Here is a 24,274-nt window from a genome sequence, read left to right on the forward strand (position 1 = left end):
TTGTTAACTTCGCATTTTATTTATCTCTGTGAGACTAACTATATTGTGTCTTACACTTTACTGACGGTGCCTCCTAATACAGTGGTATTTTTGCGCTGTTGATGGTTATGCGCGAAGGGAAGATTTTATCAAGGGCCATTGCGATCCCAGATGCGCAGAACGTATGCGCAGTAGCTAAAGAAGGCGTCATCGTTAATTGGAGGAAAACTGTAAATACCATGCACGGAGGGTGTCTAGAAAAGTAAGACCTAAGGCCTACGACCTAAGACCTAAGACCTAAGACCGAAGACCCGGAAACCTAAGACCTTTATACTTGCTGGTTGCCCTGTACGCAGTAAGGACTGTTTTCCAGATCCACCGTAAACCAGATGGCGCCCACATACAAAACAGAAAGTGGGAGGTTTTATCTCGCACTCGTATTAAAAAATATAGAATCAATTTAACCACTTATAGAGTTCAACGCAGCAGCACCTCAGGTATGGGCAGTTGAATTATAAAGCAATTCACTTGAGAGAATGATTTTCCAAGGAGAGTACATTGAACAACTTTTTATACGAGGGTCTTATGTTACCGGGTCTTAGATTTTCTGCGTGTTAAGTTTCCGGGGTTTAGGTTTCCAAGTCTTAGGTTTCCCGTTCTTATGTTTCCGGGCCTTAAGTCTTGGCACTTTTTTACAAAATCGGTTTTATGAGCCGCGCGTTGCATGGATGTTTTACATGCTGGAGTGCGAAGAATTCACCATTTTAGACCCAAAATATTTGATAATGGAATAGGTTCGTGGTGAGACTGGACAGTCCTGCAGAACCGTCGATTCATTTTGTGAAAAGAGGCAGCAGAAAAGTGATTCTCTTGACCTCTCAAGGTACTCTGACAATCTTGAAGTTCTCAATTGAATTTTGCGCAATAATATCTTATTTTACACATTTCATTAAAGATCAAGTTCTTTTTTCTTTGGAAAAACATGCCAATGTTTCGATCACTTATACACCAGGGCATTGTTATATCAAACACGAGGATAAGGGTTCCATCCGATTTTCAAACATCGAAAAGTGAGTTGAAAATAACGAGGTGCAGTCGAGTATTTTAAACAAACTTCGATATACACGGAAATCGAATGAAACACTCTTTCAAGTGTTTGTCACAGCTTCTCAAACCATTAATTGTTCTTGGAGAAATTCAACAAAAAAGTCCACCGAATTTTATCGTAATGAAGAGCGACTATCTGTACGATCCTCAAAGTGGATGGGTGCTCAAAGTAGACAAACTTTGTGCCCTCATCAGTGGGTGAAAAATTAATTTGATTCGAGATGAGTGCTGTGTAAATATGATTCAAATATGACATTTGTCATATTTGTCCATATTTAATTGACAGACAAATATGGTATTTATCCTTGAGATAAATAGGATAATGATGCATTTGCACCAATGACAAATATGAACAAATGTGGTGTATATCTAAGACAAATATCACATTTGTTCCGTTTAAATACTGACAAAGGTGTTTAAAGATGACATTTGATGTGGCCAAATGTGGATCTTATGTCATCTTCAAACTAGGGGAATACATATTTGGGTTTGTCTGAAATACCTCTTTTTTTTTTTCAAAATTTTGCAATTTCTTGATTCTGTATGTGCCTTAATTAGCTTGTAGTAAGGTATTTAACTTATCAAAATTATTTTTGATTTATATTAATAATTGTATTTGCATGATAAGTAGTAGATTTGAGAGACAAGTCAAACAGAAATTCCACTCATAAATGTACAAAGTTGAGAAATGTTTTATTATAAATCCTGCATTTTTTTACAATACTTTAAAAATGTTGCTTCAAAATACTTTTACCTAACAATAAGAGCTCCTAAAAGTGTTGTAAACTATAATAAATTAAAATTTCAGTTTAACTTTAACTCCATCTAGCTAGTTAAAAATGTGGAAAACATAAATTCAATAAAGGAAAGTGGTTTTATATGCTACTTGAAGCCACAACAGCTAATTAGAACTCTAATGATGAAACCTTACTCGATTTAACACACATTTCAACTAATCTCCCATCAGTAACCAAGTCTTCCTTTCTTTTTTTTTCAAACAAATTAAGAAGTTGGTTATCAACAAAACCAACTACAATCTTAAATCAAATTCACAAAAACTGTAACTCGCTTAATTCAAACAGAGTTTGGCCATGGACAAGAGGGAGATCAAGCTACCATACACTGTAGCTGGTGCTTGCTTTCACAAATATGTTAAGCAAGCTCCAGTCCAGCTCCAAGTCCAGATACTATATATATCATTTGCAAAAAAAAACTGCAATTTATCAGATTATAAACTTGAATGGTCATCTTTTGTAACCACGGAATTGGGAGGTTTTGAATGATCTGCACTCTCCAGAACTAACAGCTGCAAGTCCTACAAAATTCACGATCTCGCCACTGGGTTCGACAACAGATAGGGGTGCGTAAAGATCCCATTTAGAAAATTTCAAGAAAGTTAAATTTCTCCATTCGTATTTATATGTTTATGGAAGAGTTATCAGCGAAATCTATCTTTTATATACAAAAATTAAATTGAATATGAGGATCTAGGAGATAGTCGCTCTTGAAACCACATTTCCAAACGTCCTTCTCAATAGTAAATCCCATTGTTTTCTGTTCATGAATTATTTATAAGTTTGAGAAGTACTTCTCAGACTTGTTTTCTGTAGCATGAGAAGGAGAGGGTCTTATGAGAAATAAGGGGGATAAGGGGGGTTAATAAAACAATGTGACTTCCAAACCGGAGACTTATTAAACAGGGGGCTTAACAGAACTTCTACGATTTGCTTTTAGAACCCTTGAAGAGGTTTGCTTTTGCAAGAATCATCCGCAATTAGACCCAGATAACAGCTTCAAAATTTCCATTCGTGCTCAGTTGCAATTTGCCCCCACAATTTCGAATATTTTCTCTTTCCATGTCTTTCCCGATGCAGGATTTACAACTCCAAAACCGCCGGTTTGCGAGGCACCTCTTGGAATGCACGACGACAAAATACCAGACTCTGCTATAAGCGCATCGACCACGTGGAATACACACTACACGCCACCAGAAAACGGGCGACTGGAGCAGAATGCACCAAGCGGCAAGTATGGCTGTTGGGCTGCTGCTACTTCAAACACATTGCAGTGGTTTCAAGTGGATTTTGGTGACTGGGCCAAAATTACCAAGGTTGCGACACAGGGTAGGGAAGACGCGGCTTGGTGGACGAAAAGTTACACACTTGCTTTCAGTTACGACGGTGTGTTCTTTGAGGAGTATAAGGAAGATGACATTGTGAAGGTATGCATAGCTTTCAAATACTTGTAGCATGCAAAACACATTATAATGGAGGCAGGTTACCTAAGTATTTTAGGTTACGTAATTATTGTTATTATTATTATTATTATTATTATTATTATTATTATTATTATTATTATTATTATTATTTATTTTTTTTTTTATTTTTTTTTTATTTTTTTTTAACCTGCCTTATATGGCAGGTTTACTTCGGACTCCTCCTGCAGCATGCATACCCTAGAGAGATATTCCCACGTCGTTGAATTTTCAGATTTTTGATATTTGCTAGTTAACAATTTCTCCCCGAGGGTGCGTTAACTCGATATATGTGAGGTGGCAGATAGCCAACGAGGCGTGTAGGGCCGAGTTTGCTATGATCATCTCCTTTCCAACAAGCGTGAGTGGAAGAATTGTTTTATTAACAATAATCAAGAAATATTACTAGATCTTGCTGATTTCAGTTTGCAGGGACAACGAATAGACTATTTAGTGGCTGCTATTTCTCGGACATGGTATAATGGCTCATATTTCATGACCACTTAATTATTGCGATAAATGCGCAAAGTGATCTCCACCCCCAAAACCAGGGGGGGGGGGGGGGGGCGTCTACAGAGTGACTTTGCGCATTTATCGCAATAATTTAACACCTTCAGAAGCTTATTTAAGGCTTCTGACACTTTTCATGTTTTTCAAGTTTTGATAAAGATTGCTGACAGTCATCGAAACTGTCAGCATCAATGAAAAGATGATAAGAAACTTGGCAAAATTTTCCCTGCTGTGAAACGAACATAAACAACAACAACAACAGAAAGAAAAAATGAGCAAGCTGTTTTTCTACCTGTTTTTCTCAGGGTAGCAAACAACTGCCGTGATGAAACTTTCCTACGGGCTTATAAATGAAAGCGGTGCTCTCACCCTCAAGACCTATGAAATCTCATCGATAATACGCTATCTTCCAAGAAATAGCTCTTCAATTCGGTGTACAACAGTAGAAGTGATGGCCTAGATTTAAGTAAAAATCTTGGTTCGTTGGTTCAAGCTTCTGCGCATGCTTAATGGAAGTGTGAATAAAATAAACTGAACTGAACTGAAATGGACATTTAATGTCTTATGGGCTGCGTTACCGTAATTCGCATGCAATGTCGCCTTGTCATATATATTAGATTACGCGCTGGGTCAAATTATTTTTTATACAAATACATCGTGGGAGTAAGCCTCATCAACTTTTCACAGTGACCTCTGTTTTCATTTTTACTCTCTCTTTTGAGTGATCATTTCAGTTACATTTTCTTTCCATTTTCACACACAGGCAAAATCTCAGCGGGAAAGTTTATTTAGTTTGTTTTTCTACTTACGTGGGATCCAATTTTTTGACTCTGTGGCTGAACTAGACTAGCAATTATTCTTCCGAAAGGTTAATGCTAACCGAAGGAATTATGCCACTGCAAATATTTATTTTGATATAATTAATAGCCTGGCTGTGTTATGCCAACCTTGGCTAGAGAAGTTTATTTTCAATTTTAGACGTAATTCTATTTCGGGTTTTCTTTGTTTGGTTGGTTTTGCCTTTCTGGCTTCAGTTAGTCGATATCCTGAACAGAACTAAAAGGTTAAAAAAAATTCTGTACGTGGGAAGAGTTTGGCGCGAATGTCCTTAACCTTTTTACCCATTTTGTGTTATCTTCAGTTTTCATGTATCTTAACAAACCCACAGCTTTATTTGATCTTTATGTCTTCACCCCTACAAACATAAATATTATTGCTGTGTGCTGCATGTCCCGGGCTCAGTTTGCTGGGCAAAGGATAACAAAACAAACCATGATTTGGTGAAAATGGCTATGAGCAAAAGTCTCATAGCCCCTTTTATTTTTTATATAAATTGAACTAATGTATGGCTATGAATAAAGGCCCATAGCCACCTCATTACAACATCAGCGAAAGGACTACTACTGTCCTGAATTAACTATTAATGATTTTGCCCAGTAAAGGTGAGGGCAACCAAAACACAGGACTAGGAAAAGAGGACAGGGCCACAGGGCGGGTGGGAAAAATAAAAGGCGGCTGAATTCGTTCAGAAGTAATCCACTGACGACCGTGGTGCGTGTCTTGGTGCAAAGGTAATGAACGCTAGAGGGTGGTACAATATAGATTGTCAGGGCCCTAGCCCGTGACCCTGGTATCGTGACATTATGTCACACAATACAACAAAATTCCTAAAGAAACTTCAGTACTGAATAAAAAGACTAACAACAGATCGGATTGAAGACATAAAATCCTATTTGTAAACAAATATTCCCTTTAAACACATTCCAAATTAACCTGTTTTCTGGCTTTTTCATGCATTTTTTTTGAACATTTGTGTGTTTCATTTTCTTCTTATTATATTGTTTTCTTTTTACAGGTGTTCACTGGAAACAGTGACCAGTCCACAGTGGTGGCTCACGCTTTGGAGAATCCTATCATTACCCGGTACATTCGAATCAAGCCTAGAACATGGCAGGGCCTGATAGCGTTACGAGCCGAATTCTATGGATGCAGAGAAGGTAATATTCATTCTCATTTTCGCTATTTGCAGTTAGTCTCTACAAAGACGAGCCCTAAGACACTTTTTTATTTATCCATGCCCAAGTTTAATTTGACAATCTAAAGGATACTAATATTTACTTGCCTGTCGTCCGGGTGCTTAACGGGAAAACAATGTCAGACCAAATATTGAACAAATTGGGCCCGTATAACCTTGTTCGCGTGTTACCATTACTGCTGAAATTTTGAATTGTCTCCTTGTGTGACATCACACAAATTCTGTTGGTTGCTGTTTCCCGCTTATGCAAGCTTTGTTTGCAGAGGTGGCTTTAAGATAAAACATTTGTTTGTAATGCAAGATTATGGATAGAAATCTTTGATCTAGATCAAACAAGGAACATATTTGAAAAAGAAAGTTAAGAAAATATCCACAATTAAGTCCTGATTTTGTAATTGTTGTTTGTATTTATTTTTCATAAAATTTTAACTTGCCTATCTCCGGTCGACAACTTTAACTAAATAACTTAAAAGTTTTTTGAGCTTTCACGTTCGCATTGTGTGACAAGAACACTTTGCTATCTTTGTCATTGTCAAAAGGAATCTCATTGTCGTTTTCAGAATCTCTGACTCATGATTAAAGACATGGCTCCTTTACTTTGCCTTTGAATACATTTTGTCTCTTCTTTTTGTTTTTACTAAGAATTTCCGTAACTTCCCACCCGCCTGATTTTTAGAATATCTAGATATTCGTCAGCTTTCCTTATAAGCTTCCCAGCTTATTAATTCGGATAATCCCCTGACGACTCTAGAGCAAGGAAGTAAAAGCCTGTGACAGGAGCATAAATATTCGCATCCCTCCTCACACAATTTCTGTCCTCGTTCTCCTTCGCAAGATACTGGCGGCAGACTGATCCTAACGGCGCAGGTGACGAGCTTGATAGAATAAACAACAAAGGCTAGAATAATTCAAATATATTTGTTTAAAAAAACAAGAAAAACAAAGAAGGTTTGTATTGAAACAGAAATATCGGGCAAAAATTTGTTTTTTTTTTAAAACAAATATATTTCAGTTGTTCTAGCCTTTGTTGTTTATTCTATCAAGCCCGTCACCTCCGCCGTTAGGATCAGTCTACCGTCAGTCTTTTGTATTTGAAATAATTTGCTGATCCAGGTCTACAAGTGATCCGGCACCACTCATCGGTTTGTTGCTGTGGAATTGCAGATTTTATTGTATTCCTTCGCAAGGCTTCAGTTCTATACTCCCGATATATATATATTTTTTGGGGGGGAGGGTTCCCTTTTAAGCCTTTCTTCCTTCTTTCCTATTTCGTCCCGCTTACAAAAACATCAGCTCACCAGTTCATCCGTGGTTTTGATCGGAACATTTTCAATGGGTTAACTTTACTCTTAGGAACTAGGCTGTTCTTAACGGGATTCAAAATCGGTCATCGTGTGACGGACAAGGGTGAATATCAACCTCTTATAGCACGATCATGATGAAAAAACTATGGATTGTATATGCTGCTCAAACAGGCTCTAGGTTTGGAAGGTGATTTCCGTCATGGAAACGTTGACGGGTAGTCTAAAATGTTACCATAGCAACAGAACAACCTCTACTTTTTTAAGTGGTATAATCCCTTCATCCTCTGACGCCCAAAAGAGAAAAAATTACAGTGATGGGTTTTGAAGTTTTGTACGCCATTTCTGGCTTATATTTCTCTCCCGGCTGGCCACATTTATGATCATTCTTCTTAATGCCTTCCTGAGGTGATGTAATTAATTTGCTTGTAGGATTTGAACCACCAAAACTCGAATGCCAGTCAGAGCTGGGTATGAAGAACGGGAAGATACCTGACAGTGCTATCACTGCTACAACCATGCTAAATCAGTACTATGGACCAGATCGCGCCAGACTCGACCAGCCAAAGGAAGGGAGTTACGGTGGAGCATGGCTACCTAAGTACCAAGACATCGGTCAATGGATACAAGTCGATCTTAGCAAAATCGCCAAAATAACTCGTTTAGCCACCCAGGGGCGTCAAGAAGCAGGACACTATACCAAGAGTTATACCCTTTCATACAGTGTGGAAGGAGGACCATTTCTTCCTTGGAACGATGGTCAGGTAAACCGTAACATATATTACATCTCTGAGTTCTGTCCATACTTTTTGCCTTGCCTGTCTTTAAGGCATTTCTAGAACGTTTCTCACGCGCTCTAAGACCCTAATAACGTCACTGTAAATCGCCATGTTATGTTGTATTCACCAAATTTTGCTCTTCTTTTCTAACAACACAAGGTTCTTACTGGCAACTCGGACAGCAACACCATTGTTGGACACATTCTCAAGCCGCCAATCACCGCACGCTATATACGAATCCACCCTAAGACGTATCACGGCTATATGGCGTTGCGATTTGATCTTTTCGGGTGCACTGAAGGTTAGTCAATAGTCATGAAAAAACAACTGGATTAAGTACCTCCGAGTAGTGTGAATTAATACTGGGAGATATAACAAAAATAGCATAGAAATTATGAACAAATATATGACTTTTGTTCGAATCATTTCAGTTGAACCGCAATATCCCACAAGGCCAGAGACCTAAATGATTCAGTTGTACTTTTTTGTTAATTTATTCACTGTTGGCGGAAAAAGACTATTCCTTGGCTTTACCTACGTAAATAAGATAAGAAGCGATGAACGATCCGCGTGCATAAACGTAAAAAGTTGAACAGTGCTCAACTTTTTACGTTTACGCAAGCCGTTCATACGTCGCTTCTTATTTGTTTACTTACGTAAAGCTAGCCCAATGTACATCCATACGCACGTAAAATTTACGCAAAAGTGGAAATCCACCTTAACTCAATATAAATTTATCCACAGGATTTACTATTCCCGAAGTACCTTCTTGCCAAATGCAACTGGGAATGCAAAACGGGAAATTGCCAGATTCTGCGTTATCGGCCTCATCTGAGTATTCTGCACAGTTTGGACCGGAAAATGCCAGGCTTCACTTCCATCCGGAAAGTGGCCACTATGGAGGCTGGGTGGCAGCAAGGCAAGACCACAACCAATGGCTTCAGGCAGATTTTGGAGTTGAGACAACAATCACAAGAATTGCCACCCAGGGTCGCCAGGATGCTGCGCAATGGGTCAAAGAGTACACTCTTAAATACAGCAATGATGGCTCGTACTTCCACCATTACCAGCCTACTGGATTTACTAAGGTGAGATAGTACAATCTCAAGACATCTCATATAAGATTGTTATCTTTTGATATGATTTATGATTTGTTAACTTTTACCGAAAAGTGAGTATTTTTTGGTGCGCAGAAACTATCAAAAGATATATACCACGACCGGAAGGCTTTCCAGACTGAAGACTCTTATTTTTTTTATTTTTATTAATCATTGGACGAATCTTTATTTGGGATAAGAAGAAGTGCAAATACGACGTGACTGAGTTCCTGTTTAACTATACACCGGGGAAAATTCAATTCAGCTGCAGCAGTGTGGCCGGGTGGTTAGGGCGGAGGAGTCTTAATCAGGTCTCAGGTTCATAATGCGCTCTGGGCCCAGTTGTTCAAAGCCCGATTAAGCTAATCCTGGATTAACATGAACTTTGATTCGAGTTTAACAACTAAATAATAAAGATTCTTCAAAAAGAATTTTGGCTCTCAGTTTTGACTTAGACTTTTCTCCACCTTTAGCTTGAAATTAGGCTTTGAAATAAATCACTTTTAAAAAGCGAGATGAAAACCTCGATTAACTTTTAATCGTAGATTGGCGTTAATTTGCTTTCGAACAACCCTCCCCTGGGTACCAGCTAAAGTTTTTCCCGAGTTCATCTCCTCGGTCACGCTTGTAAATATCTTGCTGGTCTCCCAGTCTACCTCGTGCCGTTTAGGATTTCATGCTCTATTCGAAATGTTTGTTTCTGTACCATGTGTATCAGTGTCTCTGAAATGCCCGTCAAGGGAAGAGGATTATTATTACCATTATTGTTGTTTCAGACGTTTGATGCTAACGAGGATCGATACACAGTTGTCAGTCATAATTTGGAACCACCAATCAAGGCTCGCTATTTGAGGATAATTCCTGAAGAATGGCAAAGCCTTATCGCTTTGCGGGCTGAGTTCTATGGTTGCAAGACAAGTGAGATATTTTGACAATACTCTCTTGGTTTTAACTTCATTCGCCATTATTACTTTCTGTGCTGACTTGATGGACGAGAAATTCGTTCACGTTTCAGTAGTCAGTTGTCTTGTTTAGGTCACAACAGCACTGTACTAGTAACACCGCGTTAAAGAAGGTAACTCATATAACTTATCAATCCATTCCTGTCTGTTGAAAGAAAATTGGAAAACTAAGAAAAAATGAAATATTTTTTTAACATCGGATCAGATCACTGACGTACTTTCAAATCATTGGTGAACCCAATAAAGTTACTTAGATAGCGTAAATGTCTATGCTGAACGCTAGTTTAGGCACTGCTTAACGACTCTAGGTAAACTTATGGATGTGATACTTTTTCTTATTTTTTTTAATCGGTTTTTAGACGATGGTGGCTATTCAAATTGGGGTGCTTGGTCACAGTGTTCAAAATCTTGTGGAGATGGGCGCCACAGTCGTAGCCGTACTTGCACCAATCCTCCTCCAAGCCCTGGAGGAAAGGATTGCTCAGGACTAGGTCCGGATGAACAGGAAGGAGATTGCAATAACGGAGGCTGTCCCGGTACGTTCACTTTAGGGCGACTGGCACCGGTTTTCAACACTTTAGAGCACCTATACTTTGTCAAATCAATACTGCAGCTCTTTATCAATTGCCGACAGTGACGGTATAAATGCAATGCCTAATGATTTCTAAACAAGTTGTTGTCCTTTACTCGACAAACAAGGTTACCACTGTAACAGTATAACCTGTTTAAATATTCCTAACATTAGTGTCAAGTCCTTATAAGGACAAAGGGAAAGAGAGAAATTTATACTCTTAACACATTTAGGCTAGCTCTTATTATATAACCACGATTGTCATGTCGAAATAAAACTTTTTGCAAAGTACCAAATGAATTCACCCTTAATTGCAGCCTATCTAGACAACGATATAAAACGTACGTAGAAGAAGAGATTTATTTAACAATTCAATTATAAAACATTGCGATAAAAGAGAGACGAGAGACGACAGCCCTACCACCATGGTCCCATCACCATTTAAAGATCAGCAATCAGCTAACTCCGTCAAGGGGCAAAAGCAAATTTTGAGCGCCGCATTGGTGTCCAAATTAAACTTGTCTTTCAGACAGGCCAATTTCTTGCTCTAAAAGAGAAGAAGCCCCCTATTGCTAACAATCATTGCGTGGTCTACAAATTTGAATGTGATCTGTGTGACGCAGATTATGTCGGATGGACCACCCGACATTTACATCAGCACATCAACGAACACAAATGTTCTGCAATCGGGAGGCATCTTGAGGAACATGGTCTATCGAAGACTGATTTGGATGACAAACAACCCTCTGTTCTGCAGAAATACAGATCAAAGTTTGATTGTCCAATTTTTGAGATGTTGTTTATTAAGGAATTGAACCCTGACTTTAAGACTCTATTCGTCCAATATCTTTACGTGACTCTGCGTGTGGATACCTTTTTGCATTATCATCACATATTTTTGCTTTTATTCGTGTCTCTTAGGAATTCTTTTTACATTTATAGTCGTTCCTATTTCATTCATTCTTGACTTGATAATGGCGTTAAGCGATCGTCGAAACGTCGACGCATTTGAAACTTTTAACCAAGATGGTTTTAAGAGCCGTTGTCAGTAACTTTCGAGAATCCGGCGACAGAAGCGAAAATTCGAATTTTTTTTTATTTGCCCCAAAAGACCCTTTTGGTGAACTATTTTCAAAAATAATATTCAAAAGTTCCAGCGAATTTTTTTTTCGGCAAAAATTAGGAAAGTTCGAAATCGGCCTCAACGTGCCCGATGGCTCGATTGAAATTATGCAAATTAGTACATTTTTAAAACTCTCGTTCAAGACAACGCAACGTTTTCTCGAGTTGACACTTTCACAATCGTTTTTACATCCCTTTTGCTTGCTTCCAAACTATATTTTTTCTCGACCTGAACATTCTTTCATTCGAAGTTAGCAACGTAAAGAATACAATGTTTGCTATTTCTTAGATAGAGTGATTTTAGCCATATTTCAGATGACCATATCATCGGGGGTATACGAATATACTGGTAATGAAATACCTGTTTTGAACGGGTAATTTTTCTTATTTATCATGTTAAAATATTTAGTTTGGCCCGTGGAAAGCGAGCGCGCTAGGTCGAGATGTGTAGAATGCACTTTGACACAATTCGCCATTTCAGCACTTCATGTTCCTCCTGTAACTTTGCACGTGTCAATACAGTTCACGGAAGCTTTTAGATAAAAGCCAAGGTCTCTGGTTTCATTTCATGCTTTAATACACGTAAATAACAAGCTTTAAACTTGAGAGCTCCCCATATGAGCATTAAGTCATCAAATGATTCGTTTCAGGTGAAATTTTCGAGTTTATATTGAGCCGTTCAAGTGAGATGAAAGAGCCGTTCCCAGGGAAACAACTTGAAATCAGTGAAATTAATACCATGTCTCTCATATCATGCTACACTTCCAAACTACCGTTATTTTTAAGCTAGAAAGTGTAAATGCTCCCTTTTTACGTGACCTAAAACAGAATTTGCCTAAAATATTACGAATAAAGTCCACTGCAATAAAAAACTGAAAAAATCGCGCACCGACGTAAACTGTAAACATCAGCCGTTTCTCAACTCGCCACATGGATGAAACGCGTCCGTCGTTTTACCTCTGTATACATTTATGACCAGAAAGTAGAAACAAAAATTTTTTTCTATGCCCATCTGTATAAAAACACTTGCCAACGAAGCTTTTGTTTTTCTGTGTGTTTGTCGAAAATACTGAAGAATAGTGCAACATTGTTACTGTCTACTTGGCTCATTCAATTACAACCGGATAACACGACTGAATACTAGATATAAAGAAATGCTCTTACTTCTCTGCAATCGTTACTCACATTATATACGGCGATGTCACATCCCCGAGGCAAGGCTGAAAGTCGTCTCAAATTCCGCATATTAGAAATTTAAAGTTTTGAACAACGCGAACAACTTTCATTGCGTGACAAGTGAAATGTGATACGCAAGCGCGCGAAAAGCACAGGAATAAGCTTTGTAAATATTTGCGCTTGTCAGTGATGACAGTGCAAAAATAATTTTTGAAATTACAAGATGAAATTGAGACAAGTCAAGGTTTGCAAGGTATATTTAATGGGCTGAAACGATAATCATGTAGTTTTCCTTCTCCGAGATTCACTCTGTATTGTCTGTGCCGGATTCTCATCAATAACATTACAGAAAAAGTAAAACCGAAATTAATTTACAAATCAAGTCAACAAATTAAGACCTTTTGAAACCTCAATGCGGTATATCAGTACTATCCTCAAACAAAAAGCTAATACACTGAGGAGAGTGAAGTTTGTCTTTCGCCATGGATCAATGCTCAAAAGTTGTTGATAAAGCGAACCAGCCGTGAACTGTAGTACTAAAAATAGTTCGCAGGAAAAAAAATACAGGAAAATGTATGGAAAGTTCAAAACACGACTGGACGCTCTCTGGCACAGTTACATCCCTCCAATTTTTTTTCTTAAAATCCTTTTCCTAACGCCAAAAGTTTCCAATTCATGAATTTTTCAGCAGCAATGTTTTATTATTTTATGAAAATTATTTGACATCGAATTTCCATACAAACACTGTTATTTCAAGCCTGTTTGCCTACTCTTCAAAATGGCGTCGAAAACCGTGATAAGGCCTATTGCAGTCAAATATTTAACGTAGCTTTAATGTCAGTTTGAGATGAGTCAATGATGGTGATAAAATGTTAACCGGAAATACACAACATTATTCTGCATTATTGCTGACGGTAGAGCTGATCGAATTTTAAGGTAAGAGTTTAACCTTAATTTATTTTCTAGCGCGCGCACTAGTGTCAAAGGACAAGGGGCACGACTGGCATTTCTCAGATGTTCGTGTTCGGTCTAAAAGACGGTGTTATCTCTTACGGGCCGTCACTGTTCAAGTCTGACGTTGTCTTTGTTAAATCCTCCTAGCGTGCTCCAGAGTATCCACCACACAAACAGCCTTTGAAAAGGCCATTGAGAGTATCTTTTGAGCCTGTGTACCAGAGTCTAGTGATTATTCAATTTATAGTGATCTTTATATGGAATTGGTTGAAGATATAACTTAATTACGATTTCCATGTGGATTAGGTTAAGCCACAGTGCATACATTGATCATGATGAACAACGATTCTAAAAAAAATAGGGGAAAATCAGAAAAGGAAATAAAATGTTCTTTCATGCTCTTAGTTTCACTCAAATGAAAACACTTTACCTGCCCTTTCTAGCAACAACACTATTTCGTCTTGAATTTCTTCATAGGCCGGATCTTTTGTGCCTGTATAGGTGCGAGCGAACGCCCTTTTTGCATTGATTAAGCGTAACACATTGCAAATATTGCGCATTTTTTGAGCTTGATCGATCCGCACGGAGAGGTTCCATGGCGAAAGAAAAACTTTACTCTCCTAAATATATTAGCTTTTTGTTTGAGGATAGTATTGAAATACCGCATCGAGACCTCGAAAGCTCTTGATTGGTTTACTTTTCATTTTAGTTAATTTCGGCTTTATTTTGAGGAAAATAAAGGTTGTTGTTGTTGTTATTGTTGTTGATGAGAATTCGGTAAAATCCCCCCCGGGGGATACATGAATTTCGTTTCAATCCGGCAATCAAATATACCTTGCAGACCTTGACTTGTCTTAATTTCTTCTTGTAATTTCAAAAATTATTTTCGCACTGTCATCACAAGCGCAAATGTTGACATAGCTTGTTCCTGTGCTTTTCGCGCGCTTGCGTATCACATTTCACTTGTCACGCAATGAAAGTTGTTCGCGTTGTTCAAAACTTTAAATTTCTAATATGCGGAATTTGAGACAACTTTCAGCCTTGCCTCTGGGATGTGATATCGCCGGATATAATGTGAGTAACGATTGGAGAGAATTAAGAGCATTTTTTTTTATATCTAGTATTCAGTCGTGTTATCCGGTTGTGATTGAATGAGTCAAGCAGTCAGTAACAATGTTGCACTATTCTTCAGTATTTTCGACAAACACACAGAAAAACAAAAGCTTCGTTGGCAAGTGTTTTTATACAGATGGGCATAGAGAAGAATTTTTGTTTCTACTTTCTGGTTATAAATGTATACAGAGGTAAAACAATAACGGACGCGTTTCACCCATGTGGCGAGTTGAGAAACGGCTGATGTTTACAGTTTACGTCGGTGCGCGATTTTTTCAGTTTTTTATTGCAGTGGACTTTATTCGTAATATTTAAGGCAAATTCTGTTTTAGGTCACCCAAAAAGGGAGCATTTACACTTTCTAGCTTAAAAATAACGGTAGTTTGGAAGTGTAGCAAGATATGAGAGACAGGGTATTAATTTCACTGATTTCAAGTTGTTTCCCTGGGAACGGCTCTTTCATCTCACTTGAACGGCTCAATATAAACTCGAAAATTTCACCTGAAACGAATCATTTGATGACTTAATGCTCATATGGGGAGCTCTCAAGTTTAAAGCTTGTTATTTACGTGTATTAAAGCATGAAATGAAACCAGAGACCTTGGCTTTTATCTAAAAGCTTCCGTGAACTGTATTGACACGTGCAAAGTTACAGGAGGAACATGAAGTGCTGAAATGGCGAATTGTGTCAAAGTGCATTCTACACATCTCGACCTAGCGCGCTCGCTTTCCACGGGCCAAACTAAATATTTTAACATGATAAATAAGAAAAATTACCCGTTCAAAACAGGTATTTCATTACCAGTATATTCGTATACCCCCGATGATATGGTCATCTGAAATATGGCTAAAATCACTCTATCTAAGAAATAGCAAACATTGTATTCTTTACGTTGCTAACTTCGAATGAAAGAATGTTCAGGTCGAGAAAAAATATAGTTTGGAAGCAAGCAAAAGGGATGTAAAAACGATTGTGAAAGTGTCAACTCGAGAAAACGTTGCGTTGTCTTGAACGAGAGTTTTAAAAATGTACTAATTTGCATAATTTCAATCGAGCCATCGGGCACGTTGAGGCCGATTTCGAACTTTCCTAATTTTTGCCGAAAAAAAAATTCGCTGGAACTTTTGAATATTATTTTTGAAAATAGTTCACCAAAAGGGTCTTTTGGGGCAAATAAAAAAAAATTCGAATTTTCGCTTCTGTCGCCGGATTCTCGAAAGTTACTGACAACGGCTCTTAAACTTTTCAATTTCATCGCAATTGATATAAAAAGCCAAGTTATTAAATTAAGACATATATAACTTTTAGTGTCATCTTTGTTCTATTTTCAATACTGACCAATGTACAGTCGATGGTGGTTATTCTGCTTATGGACCTTATGGCGAATGCTCAAAATCTTGTGGAGGTGGACAGCAAACTCGAAAAAGGACTTGTACCAATCCACCACCAGCATATGGCGGAAAGGACTGTAGTGAATTGGGGCCAAGTTATTCAACCAGAGAATGCAATACTGGGGAATGTCCAGGTACGATGATGTACTTTCAATTTTACCAATACCTGATCATTGTTTTTCCTGGGCAAAAAAGAAAATGATAATAATAAGAAAGAAAGAAAAAAAAAAAAAAACCTGCGTTGGATAGCTCAAAAATAAAAAAAACTTTTTTAACCTACCAAGTGTCAGTTTTGTCCATCAATCATGGAGAGAGTATTGAGGATGACCTGAACCTTTCAAAACAGCTACTCTAGTTTGCGTAGTTGGAAACATAGAGTCCACGCTAGACATGGTTCCCTTTATGATCTCGGCACGGTATCGATACATAAATGACTATCAATGCGTGGGTCGTCTACAAGTCTTAATTGTCAGCAATAAGAAGGGGATACGTTGATAAGGGTAGTAAGAGAGGGAAAAGCTGTGAAGAGTACCAAAATTTTCAGGATTTTATTTGTTGCTTTAGTCCTCCTTACTTACTAGTTTTTATTGTTGTTGTTTTTATTTTGCTCCGTTTGGGTCGAGGGTTCCTTATCCCGGCGCTCTCTTTAACTCTTCAAGTCTGAGATCACGTACAAAAATAAGGTGATAACGTTACTTAGTATGAGAATATCTCGTCATATTAACAATCACCTGCATTTTTGGATCATTGATTTCTCAATTTTAAATCAGTGCAAAAAGCCAACAAAAGCTTTTAAACCTAAGTAGCGTGCAGCTGATAAATGATACCTATGGTGACCTAAACTGTAAATATTATTATTTAGTTGCCATGGCGACATCAAATTCCGTATTAGTTCGTATATGATTTACTGCAAGTCGCACTGTTTGTATCTGAATGCACGTTTTTTATTTGTCTGTTTCTATTTTGTTTCTTAGTTGATGGTGGTTATGGTGACTGGTCTGCATATGGAGATTGTTCAGTCACCTGTGGTGGAGGACAGAAAGTTCGCCGAAGGAAATGTGATAACCCCGCCCCTCAGCATGGTGGAAAAGGCTGTTCTGATCTTGGCCCCGCCACCGAAACATTGGAATGTAATACAAATGCTTGTCCTAGTGAGTATATACACTCATTATTAAAGGCTGAGTGGGGTTGAAAATTCATAGTTTTTGGCGATGTGAAGTAATATTCTAGAGAGTGCCCTTTCGCAAAAACCCTTACACCACAGTTTTTTTCTAATGTCTTGTGGGTTTTCTGCGTGCCTTCCTCCTTAGGTCAGCCATTTTTAGAAGTTGTTACTGTACGCAATAAACCAGTGCAACGTCAGTGGCAAACTAATACACACGATCTGGACATCTTTTGTTTACTTACCAGCTCCATAAATAATTCCCCTGTCCGGCAATGTCAGCTAATACGACGGAGACAAAAATGTCCCTGCTATTTTCTCTTAGTCTGCAATGTTAACCAATTATATGTGCTCAACTCTACTTGCACGTATTCCAATTGTGCAATTATGTAAGGGATATTGTTAATCCATTTGTAGCAAATGGTGGCTACTCTGCCTGGGGACCTTATGGCGAATGTTCAGCAACTTGTGGAGGTGGAACTCAAACTCGAGACCGGACTTGCACCAATCCCCCACCAAGCGGCGGCGGGAAGGACTGCAGTGGGCTGGGACCCAGCTCTCAAACCAGGGAATGCAACAATAAGGACTGTCCAAAAGAACCAAGTTAGTGGTATCACTATAACTAGGATAAAAATCATATGTGTAATCTGAGTATGTAGCCATCATCATTACCATCGTTGTCTTCGTTTATATTCCCATAGCACTTCTCCGAAGTTCTTAAATTATTAGCTAGTGAAAGGAAGCTTTTAGATGAAAGTGAATATATGAAAAATAATACCTTTAAACTGCAGAAGAAAGAATGAATAAGCGAATGATAATCGCAGTTATATACGCAATTTAAGCAGCTGCGAAAAGAAAGCCTAAAAAAATTCAGGCTTGAACGGGATTCGAACCCATGACTTCTGCGATACCGGTCTGAAATAATTGTTGATGGATTAAGAGCTGCGTGAACAAAAACATTGTTTACCAAGTAATTTCTGTTGACAAGGAGTTGAAAAAAAACAAAAACGGTTTCTCAATGATTGGCTGCTTATTGCAAATAATCTGGAAAATAGAATTTCTAGCGTGTGAGTGCATACGAATTAGCCGGAAATGAAATATTTCTGTGGCATCAGAGCAGTGAAGACTGGGGCTAGTTCAGTTGATGTGCAGCATAGGTAGAAGGAAGGGCTATTTAAGAGATGCGTATCACGTGGGAAATCATTCTAGGCCGACACCTCTCTTAGCTTGCGTTATTTTATTTTTTGTTTGTATACGTATTTTGTAACGTGTTGTCCTTTATTGTCATACATGCGACCTTCACTTCAGTTAACGCGTGTGGGGATATTTGAACTGTAATTATAAATCACTCGTACGATAGGCTATTTAGAGCTTGAGACGGTTCCTACCCAGATTTCCTGCTTCGTTTTTTTCCCCATCGGGGTTTTTCTGGCCTCCGTCTGACAGTGGTCTCTTTGAAAACTGTCACTTAGCTCTGCTTTGTGTTATTAGTCCCGTATTTGGGTGTAATAAGAGTTTGTATTGTTATAGGTCCTGGTGCTCGTCCTAAGACGCCAAAATAAACATAATGGTCTTTTTCACGTTTGTGTTCTGCGTGGTGGAGCTGAAATCAAGTGTAAAAAGTGCCGATTTCATATTATCGACATGCCTCCAGTGGCTCTGTCGCATGATTACGTTTGAAAATTAAAAGTGTTTCTCTGATGGAGAGAGCTAATTGTTTTTGCAATTCATGGACAATTATAATCAATCGATGAAAATCAGTATTTGGCTTTCATTTTATTTATTTATTTATTTGTTTTCAAACCGTGCATTCGTTTTTACTTGTAAATTAAGTAACATTGCAGAAAACAATAGAAAATTTGGTTTTCGGGTTTTTGGTCTCTTGGCGGCAGTCTTGCCGAATTGATTCAGAAATCTTTCGCGAGAGTAAGCTATCAGAGGAGACGTCTAAACATCCAGGCTTCATTTTAGGAGTGCATCCCAAGAGTACACCTGTCACTTGTATGGGATTGCCTATTCTCGGGTATATAAACCACGCAGGAGATGAAAGTTTAAAATGTGTAGACTTCTTTATAAAAGAAATGCCAATGATGTTAACATGGAGCTTTAGTAAGGGATGATCAAGATAGAGAATTTTTGTGTTGCAGGCTTATTATTATAGAAATGCACAAAAAAGTCTGGTGAAGCTTAACTTCGATGATATCAAGAAGTATAATTACTAAATGAAAAAAAGAGAGAACCAGCAACTTTCTTGTTGTCAGTTTTCGTTTTTCGTGCAACGTTTCAGCAACGATAATTTTGGAGAATGTTGATAAACTAAAAGCGACTTGAAGACAGCCACTATTAATCCACTATGGGGGCAGTTGAAATCGTCCTATACTCCAATTCTTTAAAACAGCAGACTTTTGTGCCACCAAAACACAGATTGCCTTGGCAAAAATTAATGAACCACTGACCTACGATCAGAGCTAATTTATCTCGCCTCAAATTCTTTTTGTTTGTTTGTTTGCTTGTTTTTTACTTCTTTAACAGTTTTTGTTTCGTGGCTGTCATGACAACCATGAGATTCAGTGTGAACACTTGGTGGCACGTCTGCACATCCCAGTATTATTTCGTTGATGCTTGGCAGAAGTTATACTCTCGAGAGAAAATGCATGATCAGATTATGTTGTTGATAACCAAGAGTTGATAGAAGTGGTGGTGCAATACAATTGGATTTGTTAAGCGTTTTTCTTCTCGGCGTTTCAGGATCGGCGAAACAATGCATAAAGGACAAACAAGCGCAAAGTAGTGTCTACGCGTTTGAGCCAGACATTTTTTTCCTTATTCGAGAATTTGAGCCGAATAGTGTTCAATGTTCTATACAAAATTAACGAGATAATTGGTAAAGCGTTTCTGTGATGAAATTGACTATAGAAACTCCAGAGGCATAAGCTAGCGACACTCCCGGCGATTTTATACGCTGTTCGCGCCGAATTTGATCGCCTGCGAAAATCGCAGGTGATTTTCGCCACCGATTGATACGAACACACCTGGCGATCGCGGCGATGTGGCAGTTTTGAAAACTCATGTGATAAAATCGCCCAACCTCATGGGTTGGCTTTACTGGCGATTTGCAGCAATAAACATAGAAAATCGCGGGAACGGGCACACTTGGCGAATGCTGGCGAATTTAATCGCCGATACCTGACATGCCAGATACTGGCGATTTTAAACGCCGATCGCCGCGATCGGCTTTTAAAATCGGCGAAAAAAAAAATCGCCAGGTGTGTCCGCATTAATGGCAGCGATCAAATTATCCGCGATCGGCGTATAAAATCGCCAGGTGTATCGCTGGCTTTATACGCCGATCGCGGCGATCGGCGTATAAAATCGCCAAGTGTGTCGCTGGCTTTACATCTCATCAACTTTTCCTTAGAGAAAATTTATCCCAGTCCATCCATGCTTTAGTTTTCTTTTTAATTCTAAACCTTCCTTTCCCCATTGATGTTGTGTTTATCGCTTATGTTTTGCGCTTTTCTTACTTAAGTTGACGGAGGGTACACCGAATGGGAAGATTGGACAGAATGTTCTGCCTCATGTGGAGGAGGAAGACGTGCACGCCACAGACAATGCACCAACCCTCCTGCTCAATACGGTGGCGATGACTGTACACACCTAGGACCAGCGGTGCAGACGGAGGAGTGCAATACAAACGGATGTCCAGGTATCTTCGTATTTTCTTTCTGTCTTTCTTTCGTTCGAACCTTATTTCTTTCTATCAACCTTCCAGTTTCCTTTTTTCCTTTATATTTTACTACTAGATTTCAAAATTCCTAAACATGATATAATAATGAGTGACAATAACTGTCTTAATGTTAGCCTAGCTCTGAATTGATGAAAGCTGACCAGTCGTTAGTTTTCATCTTGTTAAGCTCTTTGTATACTCGCAAATTATAACATATCTTTGCCATAAAAAAGAAACACTCGATGTGTAATTTATCGTCGCTGAAAAATGAAACTTGAAGGTCTTCAACCTTTAACGAGAAAGAGAACTAACTTTTCTGTAACATCTGCCAAGCATAAAAAGCAGCGCCCTTTAAATATGGTATCACTAATTGGATGGTATGTGTTAATAAACATGTTAACAAGACGCACATTTGAATAGAAAACTTAAACTTTTTTCCGCATTGTCTCCCGTTCTATCCTGCAGTAAGAATTGTTACCCGTAAACAGTAACAAAAACGTATGAAATATTGGCCGTGGAATTAAATACAATCCAGGAGGCTGTAGTAATGTTCTTTAAGTTGTTTCATTTTGCTCTCCTTGATCTTGAAGAATGGGATACGCTACACCGCCTGTTTTATCTATATCTCTTGTTTTTGTTGTTGTTGTTGAATTATTTTAATTTTGCTTTTTATCGACCATAAAAACAGTGGATGGTGGTTATGGTTCATGGGGAAAATGGGGTGAGTGCTCTAAAACGTGTGGAAAGAAAAAAGGCGTCAAGAGACGTGATAGGCTGTGTGATAACCCACCACCACAGAATGGAGGAAAAGACTGCAGCAAACTCGGAAAGGACAGCGAGACAGCTGAGTGCAAACCCAAACAGAAAAGTTGCCCAGGTCTCTAGCATTACTATTATTATCGTCATTGCCATTGCTATGGCCTAAGCTTTTGCCAGCCTATGAAATTGTTCCATAAGCGTTTTTGTTTCTTGTTTTCTCTTGTTATTAAGACTATTGTAAGGACTCATGTTCGTCAAGACCCGACTCTTCCTTCTTGAGTGCGTAGTTATCCTTCCAACTGCATATATGAATGAATGAATGGTGAATATCTATGGCATTTCCCCTTTATCTGTAACGTAAGGAGTTTCTTTAACATAAATTTTTGAGTGGTACAAAAGTGCATGTTAAATATGTTTTGAAGGAAAGCTTAAGAGCGCAAAAATCAGACACAGGTCTCCTTTAATTAAGACTTAAAAGAGACTTAGAAAATTAACCCTATCTAGACTAAGGGGTGTGGGATTCTGCCCTCGGCGACTTTGAACCTGAATTACGTTTTTAATATTTGAGCAAAAAGGTCTGAAACTTCAGGAATTTTTCAGAAATTCATCTGGAAACAATTTGATGTCATCAGTTACTGTACAACGACTTTGATATTACCATGACAACTAATTTTTGACAGCCTGGTTTTTCTCCAGTAAATGGTGAATCCCTTTTAAAAATGCTATGCTGAAAAATTATTTTTCTTTCTGGGACTTTTATGTTTTTAGCCCACATTAGTCTTCCTATATTGGTTCTGATTACTTTTTGTTCAATTTCGTCGCTTTCCGGAAGTTTTGGGGAAATCCAGAAATCCAAGATGGCGGATCTCGGATGGCCGCCATTTGACAATCATGACGTCATTACAACGTCATATGGCGTCATCGCCTCTCGTCGCGGACGTCAACATGGGCATCTTTGTAAATACAATCTATCCTATAAGCCTCATTTTCATAGCTCTTATAGTTGCGAAGTCTTGGGGAAGGGGTGGGGGGGGGGGGAACCCCCCCTACCAGGTCACACAAGGAAAAAAAAGCTCGGTAGAGATAGGGTTAAGTATGTTGCTTTATTTATTACTACTATTGTTCATTTTACCGTAACTCGAAATTTACTTAACGTAACTGTTAGATGAACTTAAGCAAGAGATTCAAGCAATTCCTAAAACGTATTAATCAATTATAACCCGGCGTTATTTATGGATATACAAATAATTTAGCCGTGAGTGAAAACCTGGAAATCTGACAGTACGTGTTGCAAAAGAGAACATGTATAAAGGGGAAAAAATCCTCGACTTCCAGCTTCTAGTTATCACACTTGACATGGTTTTAATGATCTTTATCACCACAGTGTATTAAACCCTACTCCTACAGAATGGTTGCAGACGTTTAATTGAAAAAGTAACTCTAAAATGTTTTGTGGCGTATACTGACTCGCGCCATATCGCTCCACACAAAGGCGTGCTAAATAGTAAGCATTCACTACCGTGCAACCATGGACAAAATCTAATCAGTCAGAGCCTAGCTTGCCTATGCTAAGCGTAAGCAATCTTATAAGTATAATCGTCAAGCTGAAGATTTCTATTAATGTAAACGTGTTCCTTTTCAGTGGATGGCAAATGGGGAAAATGGGGTAAATGGAGTAAATGTTCGGTCACGTGTGGAGGAGGTAGTAGAAAAAGGTTACGAAGGTGCAACAAACCTAAACCAAGAGGTGGCGGGAAAAAATGCGAAGGAGACAAACAAGAAGTCGAGGAGTGCAACACTAACAGTTGTGGACGTAAGTAGTTTAAACATATTCAACTTTTATCGATCAGCAACCATCTCTCTTCCATCATAAAATGAATGTTCTTTGTTTCAGAGGTTATTTAAAATAAACATTTAGTTTAGCTTTTTCCCCAATGAAACATAAACAAATACAATTCATATCTTAAAGACTCCCGTCAGCGACGAATTTTGTCCGAAACTGCGCCGACTATCTCTGAATGTCAATGTTTGGATGTTTTCCCTTAGGATGCTGTCTTTTTGTCTTGCTTGCATCTGGTAAAGTGTATCACTCATCGCAATGTGTCTAATACAGCTAAAACTGGGACAGATTTTACCCATTAATGTTAAAATCATGAGTCAATGTGATGGGATGAAAACAATATTTCAGAATGTCAAGATGGAATTGCGTTTCGCTGTGATACAGAACAGTCGATAAATTGTTATTATTCAAGTAATGCACATCAAACACGAAGA

General features: G+C 38.4%; 1 protein-coding gene across 2 annotated transcripts in view; it reads left to right on the top strand.

The window, feature by feature from the left end:
- LOC146479795 (uncharacterized) overlaps positions 1–24,274 on the top strand; it is a 50,697-nt gene that overhangs the window by 22,301 nt on the left and 4,122 nt on the right. For both annotated transcript variants that reach the window (XM_085110638.1, XM_085110640.1), the window contains 13 exons: positions 2,961–3,307; positions 5,706–5,847; positions 7,619–7,950; positions 8,125–8,266; positions 8,710–9,053; positions 9,839–9,980; positions 10,384–10,560; positions 16,310–16,486; positions 17,327–17,503; positions 17,932–18,117; positions 21,044–21,220; positions 21,930–22,118; positions 23,643–23,813. In XM_085110638.1, coding sequence (XP_084966764.1) covers positions 2,961–3,307; positions 5,706–5,847; positions 7,619–7,950; positions 8,125–8,266; positions 8,710–9,053; positions 9,839–9,980; positions 10,384–10,560; positions 16,310–16,486; positions 17,327–17,503; positions 17,932–18,117; positions 21,044–21,220; positions 21,930–22,118; positions 23,643–23,813 — 2,703 coding nt within the window. The remainder of the gene's footprint in view (positions 1–2,960; positions 3,308–5,705; positions 5,848–7,618; positions 7,951–8,124; positions 8,267–8,709; positions 9,054–9,838; positions 9,981–10,383; positions 10,561–16,309; positions 16,487–17,326; positions 17,504–17,931; positions 18,118–21,043; positions 21,221–21,929; positions 22,119–23,642; positions 23,814–24,274) is intronic.

The sequence above is a fragment of the Pavona decussata genome, unplaced genomic scaffold (genome assembly GCF_977016875.1).
Source record: "Pavona decussata unplaced genomic scaffold, jaPavDecu1.1 SCAFFOLD_58, whole genome shotgun sequence".
Classification (NCBI taxonomy): Eukaryota; Metazoa; Cnidaria; class Anthozoa; order Scleractinia; family Agariciidae; genus Pavona; species Pavona decussata.